At 40.9% G+C, this 12,403-nt stretch overlaps 1 protein-coding gene across 1 annotated transcript in view; it reads left to right on the top strand.

The window, feature by feature from the left end:
- The window catches only part of nalcn (sodium leak channel, non-selective), an 88,638-nt gene that overhangs the window by 30,025 nt on the left and 46,210 nt on the right, over positions 1–12,403 (top strand). Inside the window, exon 15 of the mRNA XM_035677189.1 lies at positions 2,903–3,094. Coding sequence (XP_035533082.1) covers positions 2,903–3,094 — 192 coding nt within the window. The remainder of the gene's footprint in view (positions 1–2,902; positions 3,095–12,403) is intronic.

Here is a 12,403-nt window from a genome sequence, read left to right as displayed (position 1 = left end):
AGCTGGAACTTAGATAGATAGATACTTTATTTATCCCGAGGGAAATTCAAGTATCCAGTAGCATACAAAACATACATTACATACATTAAACATACATTAAAATAAAATTAAAAATAAAATTGACTTATAACAGTTGCTGAACAGCATTGCTTTGATGAAAAAATATTGTAATCAAGGGGTGTGTTGTGGTCTCTATGTAATATCTACTAGCTCAATATTTTACTCCTGCGGTAATTTCTCCACAGCCTTGTTTATTGAACTCAAAGGGAATCTGACCGTATTGGTGGCAGGCATTAAGAATAACTCTACATAAATAGTCAGCCTTCTTACTGATGGTTTTGTTTGTTCATATAGGCCATGTAGAGGCATCATTTACATTGAGACTGTTTCATAACTAAATAAACCTATTTGTATATAGGCTTAACTCTTGTTAATAACACTTGTGCTGCAGATCTTGTTATATTCAAATCACACTTTCTTAGGGAGAGAGCATTGGGGGGTGCGAACCTTCATAATCGAAATCTTCATCTGCCTAATAGCTATGTTGTCACAAAAAAAACTTTTCTGCTCGTCTCATGTTGTCATAAACAAGGGTATTGAGAGGGTTTCGGCGAGGCAGCGTTCTTGCGCCATCTGAAGGAATGGTGGTTTTAGAGAAAATTTCTTCTGCGTGCTATCGCTCATGCTCTCCAGATAGATAAGGTATCCGTAACCACCGAATTGTCACTCACGCTACCCCACGTCACAAGCTTTAATTTGTGTTCACTGTATATGCTCCAATCGACGACTGCCCACGCAGAAATAAATGGAGTGCGCGTCTAACCCAGCACAAACAAATAGATATCTATTATGATCAAGCTCAGCAGCGACTCAGCCTAAACACCGCCCCTGCATAGCAGTACACAGTCACGTCAGCCTCCGGACATCTTTCACAATGCAGCCAATCTAGCCCCCCTCTTAACTTGACCCCCCCACCATTCTCCTTTCCCTTCTTTCCCCTCACCTTCAACCCCCCAACCACAAACCTAATATATATTTAGCACATTGCTTGGTTTTTGGCTCGCATTCCTTGCTCCTCACTTGTTGGAAAGCATGTCTCATTCATTGGACATTTTTCCAAGTAGGTCCCAGTTTAAACAGGTGACATTTAATCACAAGTGATTAACCTTAAGGCTCTGTGCTGGAATCAGTAGTGTGTGCTGGCTGTAGGCTACACAGGGACTAGGCTACACAATCAATGATTGTTTCACAGTTTTATTTAATTTTATCCAACCAAGGGGTGTTTCACCGCTAAAGGCTAGCTTTACTAATTGTCTTTCAGTCTGGACCAAATGTCACATGCTTTAGAGCCCTGCATACAGCTTTAACGCACACACACACACACATACAGTACACTTGGCAGAATGATTTTTAATCAGCCAATGGAACTCACCTCGACACTTCCACTCTGTGTGTTCAGAATTGCAATGACTTCAGTGGCAGCACGATTTAACAGTTCAGTCAATTCATTCATTTAGAAAGGCAGAGCGTTGTATCTTTTTTGGACATTTCTGCTAGGGATGCACTGGTCTGATTCAATATGGGTGTAAAATGCGGGATGGGATATCTGTGACAGTGGCAATGTGACACGTTCTGCAATTCCATTTTATGTTAAGCATTGCTTTGTCTTGCAAGAGGCTGGAGCCTGAAGCACACACAGGAAACACAGCTGGAAAGCCATTCTCCAGATTGTTCATTGCTTATCTCATGTCTGTGTTTTAGGAGTTAACATGTGTTTTTCTCTTGAAACAGTCACATTTACATCTTTAAAAGAGATCAGAATTTTAAAAAACGATGTTAACTATAGTGTATGTATGAATACAATGGACTTGTTTGAAGAAGCGTAATTATAAGTTTAAAACAAAAAGGATCAATATCAGGTACTCCTGATACTCAGTCTTATACTTGGTGTCATGTCAAGAAAAATGGTATCGATGGCCATGGTGGTAAATGGTCAGAGCCATGGAGATTTAGTGGTGCTGCACACAACGTTGTAGTTCTATCACATTTATTTTGCTCAGTAGCTCAGCAGTTACCTCTGGTGGTAATTTGTGAGGCTATAGTTAGCACTACTCTCATCCTGGGATGCATTAAACTGTAAGATGTCCCAGATGTTTTTTTATCTCTATATTCTATTCTATCAATGGCATCCCTCACTGCCGTTTCAGATTCCCAAGCTGGGCTGATGTCAGGCTTGGGACAAAAAGAAAGATAAGCGTAGAACTAGTTTTGCTGTTATATCCTCATCTCCTCTGTGAACTTACCCCCCTATAGTTTACTGTCAGGCTCAGGGCTTGCATCTGTTGTAAAATGGATAGAGGTCATCATGGTCTGTCAGAAGAAGAAGGTGGTGTCTTCCCTTCCCATCTGTCATCATGCTGTGGGTGTTATTGCTGTATTTGTTTACTGTAGTTTCCCTTTCAGACCAGCATCCCCCGTTTGTCTCCTTTATTTTGCTGTATATCCGGGTGAATGAGAGGAAAATCTTTGGCCAGAGGCATCACGGTGTGGAGCTCGATCAATATTCACTCTCTGGATCCCCGATCAAAGCCTGACCAAGATGCATTACCTTTTGGGGGTTGTTGTCACCGCAGGCAATTTAGGGACTAAGGCTGTTGACAGAGCACAGTATCACTGCACCTCTTCCACTGGGTCAAGAGCAATGTTCTCTTTTTTTTAATCAATATGTAATCAATGTGCTACTATGTTTGCTTTTATAACTCTGATATTTATTTTAAACTATCTTTACCACCTCTCTTCCTCTGGTGGACTTGGACTTGGAAACTACTGTTCCAAGTCCAAAAATAACAACGGATACACACAGCAACCTTACAGTCGAGATGTTTGTTTTTCTCCCCCTCAGGTGCTACGTGTGGTGCGTTTGATTAAGATCTCCCCAGCTCTGGAGGACTTTGTGTACAAGATATTTGGTCCCGGTAAAAAACTCGGCAGCCTGGTGGTGTTCACAGCCAGTCTTCTCATCGTCATGTCGGCCATCAGCCTGCAGATGTTCTGCTTTGTGGAGGAGCTGGACCGCTTTACCACATTCCCCAGGGTAAGTTACAACACACATTTACCAAGAGGGCAATCTGCATTAAAAAAACACAACTGGTCGATTTAAGAAAGCCTCTGCGGCTGTGATCCTATCTTCAGCTTATTTCTTGAATCAATTTCAGGTAGTAAAGCAGGTAGGAATACATAAAGTAATAGCCAAATATAACCACCAGTGCAGGCTGCATTGTATAATGCAAGGTTTCCTATGAGTGACTGCTGGCATCTTCCCTTGTACCCACAAAAGCAGCAGTATTTTAATTCTTACTTCATTTGCTTTAGATTGCAGCTCATTTGAAAATGGATTAAAGGTCCAGTGTGTAACATTTGGGAGGATTGATTAGCAAAAATGGAATATAATATTCATACGTGAGTTTTGAGTCTATAATCACCTAAATATAAGAATTGTCATGTTCTTGGTACCTTAGAATGAGTCGTTTATATGCAGACCCTGCGGGTCACCTTCAATGGATTTTGCCATGTTGGACCGACATGTTTCTACAGTAGCCAAGAAGGGACAAACCAGACACTTGCTGTAGATAGGGCCTTTTGTACTTTTTGTAAGTTTCGTAGCCACCATAGTTTCTTCTACACACTTTACAGCCTGTTCTCGTTCCCAGGTCGCTAAATACAGACATGAGCGGTGTTCAGCTAGTAGCAATTCAAACTTCACTGCTAGATGCCACTAAATCCTACACACTGATCCTGTAAGCAGTCTCAGCTTCCTCATTTGTTTCATGTTTATAAAATTCAGAGTCAGACTGATTCTTTATTGTCCTATGTATAGGGAATTTGTTTTCAGTCTGTACACAGAAATAACATTAGCAAGGCATAAGCAAACAAGAACAGTATAACACAAGTATTACAGTGTGTCCACGCTATTTAAAGGGGTTATGGATGAGGGCACAAACTCCTCCTAAAGCTTGACTTTTGCTGATTTGCTGGGTTGAGGGGGTAGTCGTGTGCTCTGCGAGTGGTGGCAGAGCAATTCTTTTAGAAGATCAGGATCAGGAGCTTGTTTCAATTGGCAAGGGCGAGCATTGTGAAATGAGTATAAACATTTTAAATTAGCCACAAAGGTAAAAAAATTTTTTATGAAATTTACCAAATCATCTTCCATTTGTCCATTTCCTCACACGTAAATTTAGTGAATATTAAGAAAACATTACCTTATTTCCTGAGGACTAGGTTTACAGTAGCTTTTACAGTCATGTTTGCTCTGCTTTTTGCTTTTTTGCAGTTGTCTCTTTCTAACATGGCACTGATTATCACTTTCAAGGAAAGGAAATAGGGAAAAGGACATTGATAAAGAATCCAGAAACAAAACCAAATCAATGTAATAACCAGACACAAATTCTCTCTTGTTTCAGTCCTGTGCCATTTCCATCCCTCTCACACCACCATCATTGGCAGGGTTTCAGGCAGCATTTTTTAATGGAGGCCGAGGTTATTATAGTTACCTCAAATCCAAAACTAGGTGTGGAAAAACACTGCAGGAGTCATGTCAAAAACAAATGTCCATTGCTTGCAAAGGACAATAAAGTTTTTCTGATTTCTGATATAAAATCTCTATTGAAATATAATATTTCTAACGCACTTTACCTATCGCATGCAATGACTCTTACCCTGCCGGAAGCGAGTCTGTGGTGGGCTCTGCGGTACTGTTGCTGGTCTGCTCGGTGCCGGGGGTGGCGTTAGGGCCGGGCTCCGACGGCGCAGCCAGACCCAGGGCGTCCTGACCTGGAGAGGGGCTGCCGCTGCTGCTGCTGGCGGCTGGGGATCGGCTCGACGGGGAGGACGGAGGAGGCGTGTGTCTGGCGACGCCCCAACGGCTGTTCTCCAGCCCGTTGGACGTCAACTCAACTTTGTCTAAGAGATGACACAGAGGGGAGGAAGGACGAGAGAGGAGAAAGATCGATCTAGTACTTTGACCATTTCACAATTTTCATTATTTTATGAAAAAAAAATTAAAAACTCTTTCCATCTTCTCAGAGTAAGATTAAATTCATTTTGCTGAAAAGGTTATGTGCAGAAGCATTAGAGTCATATACCAATATGTGTTAATGTAGGAAAACAGATATTAGCATCCCACTGTGCCACAATACATATTATACAGTTTGTGTGAATACTGTCTTCATGAATTTGTGTTTTTATAATCAGGGGTAATAACAGGGTTCTGATACCCAGTGCTGTTTTGGATCTGCTTGCTTTTAAGAAAAATAGCTTCAACTAAAAAGCTTAATTTTTTCTCTCCTACCTCATTTATTTTAGAAAAAAACAAACACAAAACATTCAGGTAACGTGGGCAGAACAGGTAGTTTTCTTAAATGTTTGTATAGTTCTCACTTATTTGTATTTCCTTTTTCCAACTGCAAGTCTAATTTTGAAGGTCAAGGACCACCAGAATCTAACATTTAGGAGGATCTTTTGTCAGAAATGGAATACAATATCCATAGAGAAGTTTTCATTAGTGTATAATCACCTGAAAATATCAATCTTTATGTTTTTGTTACCTTAGAATGTGATGTTTTTATCTACAGAGGGAACGTGTCACCTTCAATGGAGTCTGCCATATTTCTACAGTAGCCCAGAAGGGGCACGTTTTTTGCTCCCACTGTAGTTTCTCCTTCACACTTTCATGCCCAGGTTGTTAAATACATACACAAGTGGTGTTCAGTTGCAACTTCACCACTGATGCCACTAAATCCTACACAGTTTATTTATCTGTATATACTGTATATGTTACAATAGCAAAACCACACTTATTCTGCACATTTTTGTTTCATTTCACAATACTACTCCCATGCCAATACAGCCCCTTTGAATTAAAATTTGATAAGCAGGCGAGGCAAAATTTCATAACTGGTCAATATTTCCTTTGTCGTCTATTGGAAGACCTTAAATTCAGCTAATTCTGGCGACAGATTTGGAGAGAATCCAGCTTCAGTTGCAAGCAATTATTTCCGGAAGTGACATAATATGGTTATGGCTTACTGTACGGCAGTCAGAACGTACTCATTTAAGAAAAATTACCGCCAGCAGCTTCTATCCATTTAACATCAAAATCAGCCCTAAAAAACAGATCAGAGTCAAATGCAGTCAGTATACCTGCGCTGCTTCCAGGACTGCCATGACTCTTGGAGGACCGACGGCGACCGGACGAGCCCGATCCGGGGATCTGCTCCTCACTCAGCTCCCCGTTAGTGAGAGACCCCCCTCTGGAGCTGCCTGGAGAGCCGCCCTGCGAACCCCCCACTGAGTGTCTGTTATTCCTGAGAACAGAAAGACACACACACACAGAGAATGGAGCAGATGAGGGCAGAAAGTAAAAGAGAAGGAGATGAGGGGGAAAAGACAAGAGGGAGGTGCAATGAGACACAGGGGAGAGATGATAAAGAAACATTAATGTGTGTAACTGTTGCATCTTACTCGTTCTTTGACTGTCTTTCATGCCGGCTTCCTGTGGATCACCCCAGAGTTTTGTTCTGACGACTTAAAATTAGACCTATTGTTTTTCCTGACTCAGGGAAATGGACCTGGCACATGTACAAGCATGCACACGGACAAAAACCAGCACACACAAACACACATATGCAGAGGTGTCGGCTTCTTTTCTTCTCTGAACACCCTCATATTTTCCTAACACTAAATATAACTTTGCTTTTCCGACAAGAACTTTTACACAAAGAAAAACATGTTGGCTTTCCCTCCTCGGGTCTGAGGAATGCTGAGTGCGCTCGGTTGTTTGTACGCCACAATAAGGAGAAGAAGCAGTAGAGGAAGGTATTTGACGGTAACGCCAGGCATGTGTGTGTGCTGTATATGCTTTGTGTCTGTGGGCACTGAGCTCCTCTTCATTGGAGACCGGAATCACCTCTCCTCTTCTTTCTCTCTGCGGCGTCTGTTCTTACACAACTGGATGGAGATGTTGACTGCTTCTCCATGACAGCGGCGGTTTGGGCTCTTGGCTGAACTGCGTTAAATGCCCCCCTGCAATGTTTGGAGGGAAATACCATCCGACCCCATGCACCCCCGCCGCAAAGCTTTGAAATAAATGCAGTCTGCTCCGCTATTTATTATCCCACTACCATTCTAGCCGGTGAGAGCAGCGTCTAAAACCACATTCAGGGGGGAATAACATGCTGGCACTCTGCGTAAGTGCTTCAGTCGACCATACTGGCACAGGCTTCCTCCACTCAATCCTTTTTTCTTTCTTCCATTTATTTTGATTACAATTATGCCTTGGGGTTTATGATTTTCATATAAGCGCTTTGCAAACAGTGTTTTAGAAAAAGGTTACGCAAGTTTATTATTGCGCTATTATTCTTATTATTATACCACAACTTTTGAGAGAGATTTGGGACCAGCAGTGTAGTGAACTGAACTGCCAAAAAACCCATGAACTTGGTTGAGGGCTAAGTTCTGTGTCACCTCCCGCCAGCCTTATGTCATGATCCAAAACCTTGTGAGCCCAAACATCTAAACTCTGCAGTTTTAGTGAAACAGAAACCTAAAATCAAATCCACTCTCTGTCTTCTGCAGAGTTTACACATCATAGGGTAACACACATGTAAACTTAGAGCTATTCAATGACGACTTCTAACCATGAGAAAGTGGTAGGTAGCCCTCCTCTGCATAGGCAGGAGTTTCTCCTCACACATCCCTACCTGAATGGGACTAATTGAGCCCTTTGTCTCTTTAAAAATTCAGTTTTAATTTCCCCCTACATTGCAAGGTGTTATTGGTGATGACAGTTGTCCCATTAAAGGTCCAGTGTGTATCATTCAGGTGGATCTATTGTCAGAAACAGGATATAATATTCATAGGTATGTTTTCATTAGTGTATAATCACCTGAAAATAAGAACTGCTGTGTTTTATTTACCTCAGAATGAGCCATTTTTATCACCAGATGCTAAATTGTTGCCTTCCATGGAGGCCGCCCTTTGACAATACACTCTCTACTGTGTAATATAATGCCTTTGCTCTAACTCCTTGAAGGTTTGTACTTCATAAAAATGTCATTATATCTTCTGACATTAGTGAGGGTGGTCTTCAAGGAAGCTGCTTTCTATATTTTGGGAATGTGTAAATACCAAGTGATTCCAATCAAGACATAAACGAAAGGTGTGCTGTGTGTGTGCACACCAAATTTGAGCTTTGTATGTATTTCCCACAATATTTGAAATCCAGTCTGTGTCGAAGCTCTTGAATTCTGTCATACAGGAAGGGATTTATTCTTTCTTTTGTTGCAGCAGCAGCAGCTGGATTTTCTGGGCACAATAAAGACATCTGACAAAAAAAGAGTGTGCCAATATTCACCTCAAGGATATTTGGCAAAAAAAAAAGAGACAGATCACTGTGACTGAGACAAACGTCTATAAAGGAAAGCTGTCGTCACAAAGCCAAAACTATCAATGTCGCCTTTGTAAGATGGAAAAAATAGGCAAGACGTGAGGGGATGGTGAGGCACGATGCACATGTGGCTTTTCCTTTTAAACTACAGGGCTGTTTTTTATTTACATGAGCTACATGATGAGCCAGTTTTCTACAGTGTTGCTCCTTATACACACCATAATGAATCTCTGCAGACAAGCTAAAAATATCTTATTATATTATCTATCAACAGGACACCGGATAAAGGCAGCAGCAGTGAATATGATATAAAAAGATTACAGTAGGAATAAAAAGAAAGCAAATATTAACACCAGGTGAACCCTCTGTAGGGCTGGGTATGGAACTTGATATGAATATTGTCTCTCACCTCTCATGTTACATTCATTTTTTTTATCCTTGCAGCATCAAGGGGACTGGATCTGAATTTTTAAATGGTGCTTAAAGGCTGTGTGTGTTTGCGTGTGTCTAGTGTGTGTCCTGACCTGCTATGAGATCCAGCTGCACTGGGAGTCTCCTCACTCTGCGTCCTCCTCAGGTTGGGTCTGTCTGACTGCAGTATTTCTGCAAAGACACAGAACATCATCAGTGTCAATCACAACACATACAGTGTGCAGCAGCTTTCAAACATGCCACACTTTCACACTAGCAAACACAGCTTGCATACAAATGTAAATGACTTTTGTTTTTATTTTTAAAACAATGGAAAATCAAGAAGCATTCTGACTTCCTATACAGATAAAGGAAACAGTGTATATTTTGTAGTGAACTGCCATCACTCTCCATATTCTCACCAGATTCAGTTTTATTCAGTGAATAATCCTACATCCAATTACAGCTCTACAACAAATATGATGGCATGGACCTGGTTCGTACATTATCCAGAATGCAACTCAACCACCAACGGTTTGGTCAGAAGCCATGTTTACATCCAAATGTATCGCACATTTCAACAGAGTTTCCAGTAAATTGGCGTAAGAAAATGTTAATGAATGCTTGTTTCGATCCACCGCTGTTATGCGATTACTAGGAGTTGGTTCACTAGATAAGCAGAAGGTGGCGCCAATTCTCTAGTCGGAAAAACAAGAAGAGAACGCTACAGGATGACGTAATTAAAATTAATATTATATTTCTTCCTAAATGTTATACAAACTCTTTTTTCGAAAAAGGAAAAAAAGACCTTAAGGGAGCATCAAAACATTTTTTATTTTTTAATTTTGCTGTTTCTATCAACATTTTCTAATGCGATACTTCATAATGTACATAAAAAATATGTTGATTCCACAGCAGCTGCTAATGCAGCCTAGAAGCAGAGATGAGTCCAGTTGAGGATCTTTGTAGCCTGTCATTCCCCACCTCTCTCTATTTTCATTTCCTGTCACCTCCCTACTGTCAACTTGGTATAAAGGCATAAAACGGCATTCACTTTTATAGTATGACAAAGAACGACGGTAGCTTGCCAAAAAACACAATTCTAAATTTGGCACAAAACCCTTTTTTACAGTGATGTCTCCAGCTGCTACACTCACTGAAGCAACTTTAAAAGAATCCAACACTAAAGCTCACTCCGCAATAAAATTTCACCGGCGTTAAATCCAGTCTCTCCCTCGAGGTTCTATCGTCACATAACTGTTACACTTTGAACATTACAGAGGTGACTGGTCCTCTCCAGAGCTGTGTAGAGACTGAGAAAGTTCTCATAGTGAGGCTGAGGTCACTTTGTGTTTATAAAAAAACCCTCCTGAATAATGGGATCCATATAGACTTGAAACATGTGGCAATGGAAGCACATTTGGTGGTTTAATGGAGACCATTCATCCTTGTATGTACTGTGTAGTCTGTGCTGGTGTGTGTGTAGCGGTATGCGGTCTTGGTGGTGTGAGGGAATGTGTGACTATGTGCTCAGTCCCAACTATGACTGAAAACCACAGGTCTGTAACATGTTTTTCATGAACACTCACTTTCTCCTCCACACACACAAACACAGCACCTTCCTGTGTGTGAGACACTCACGCCGGAGGCATGACATGCATCCATATTTACTCTTATATATATCCTGCTATCTAAAGTAATGCAAACAGGTAATCTCTCACTGACTCACTCTCTCACTCTCTCTCTCTCACACACACACACACACAGATACACACACACGGTACTGTTTTGTGGCTATGAAAGGGCTTCTTGTGAGCAGACCCGATGGACATACAGAAAAATAAACAGTGGTCTTGAGGAGAAACCATTGTGTCATAGCCTGCTCACTGAGTTCATCACCCCCACTCCCTCTAAATGGCACGAGTCTAATTACTGGTCTGGTGTGTGTCTGCGACTGTGCACATGCAAGTGTGTATGTACGTGTGTAAAATAGAAGTCCCAGTCAGCAACCATGTTAAGACACAAAAGCATCTCAACAACTCTACACTTCCAAACAACTGCGGGCACATTTCAGTTCAGCAGCTGCTATGGATGGAAAGGAAACATATTACACTCATACTGAGGAATGAATTAAAATCAATTTAGCAATCATTTAGTTAGTAAAATGTAAAAAAACATCCAACAGAGTCCAAGGTGATGTCTTCAAATTATTTGTTTTGTCTGACCAACAGTGCAAAACCAAAGATATTCAATTTACAACTATATAAAACTGAAAGAAAGCAGCAAATCCTCACATTTATGAAGACAAGCACAATACAGAGCAAGCATGTCAGTGTAAATGGATGTACTATAGTCTGTCAGCTTACAGAGATTTTGCCGTTGTGTTTATATTGTTAGCTATCCCTTTAGTATTTTAATACCAATGGTAAAATTAATGAAATAAAATAAGCAGTGTTTTATGCATCACTGCAATAAAATAGTATGATTTGCTGGGTTAGGCAAAGTTAGACATTACTGTCTAATTACTGTATCCAAGAACAGTTTCTGGATATTTACTATATAACAATTTCTACAAATTATTGGGACTTAAAGTGTGTAGGATTTAGTGGCATCTAGTTGTGTAATTGCAGATCGCAACTTATTCGCGCGAGGGATAAAACCACGGAAAACTCGAACAGCTGTTTCTACAGCCAGTGTTTGGTTTGTCTGTTCTTAGCTACTGTAGAAACATGGCGGGTCAAGATGGCTGCCTCTATTGAAGGAAATCTGTAGATGAAAACAGCTCATTCTAAGGAAACAAAAACACAACAATTCCTATATTCCGATGATTATACACTAATGAAAAAAAAAAAAAAAAATATTAATAATATATTCAATTTCCGCCAATAGACCCTCTAAATGTTAAACACTGGACATTTAATATTTCTCCCACCCCTAGGCTACACCCACTGTCACTACCTGTTTAACTACTGGTTAAAACTCTTTTAAAGCACGCAGCAGTCACAATGTCCGTCTTTCCTTGGCAGATGTAGCTTGTTCACGTACAGGGTTTAGCATCATGTGTCCAGGATGATGAGTGTTAGTCACTAGTGTATCTGTGTGGATAGTGCGAGTGTACATGTAGCTCCTGGGCCTGTGGCTTGGGAAGTTGTGTTTACGTGGAGTGTGTATGCAAGCATCTAACCTTTACAAAGTGTGCCAGTATACCCAGAGTTGAAATCTTTCTGTCCTGGCTTCTGTTGCTCCCCATCTTTCAATACAAGGGTTGGTTTATGAAGCCCACTATGTGTGTGTGTGCTGCCAGGGGAAATGAGTAAAACCTCCAAACTAACAGAGGTGCGTTCAGAAGGAGAACACAGAGTGCCTTAACACCACCAGAAGGCAACACACTTCCACCTTTATACACTTTATACATTTGGGCAGCCCACATATGCCTGCACACACACATTGCAGAATGTAAAACATATGTACATGCACACCCACGAATATACACACAAGCTCAAAAGACACACGCTTGCATCTACACTCAGGAGACCATAAAACACACGC

This window comes from Morone saxatilis, unplaced genomic scaffold, assembly GCF_004916995.1.
Source record: "Morone saxatilis isolate NCDOM2014 unplaced genomic scaffold, NCSU_SB_2.0 Contig5, whole genome shotgun sequence".
NCBI lineage: Eukaryota > Metazoa > Chordata > Actinopteri > Moronidae > Morone > Morone saxatilis.
This window is presented reverse-complemented; position numbering and strand designations above follow the sequence as displayed.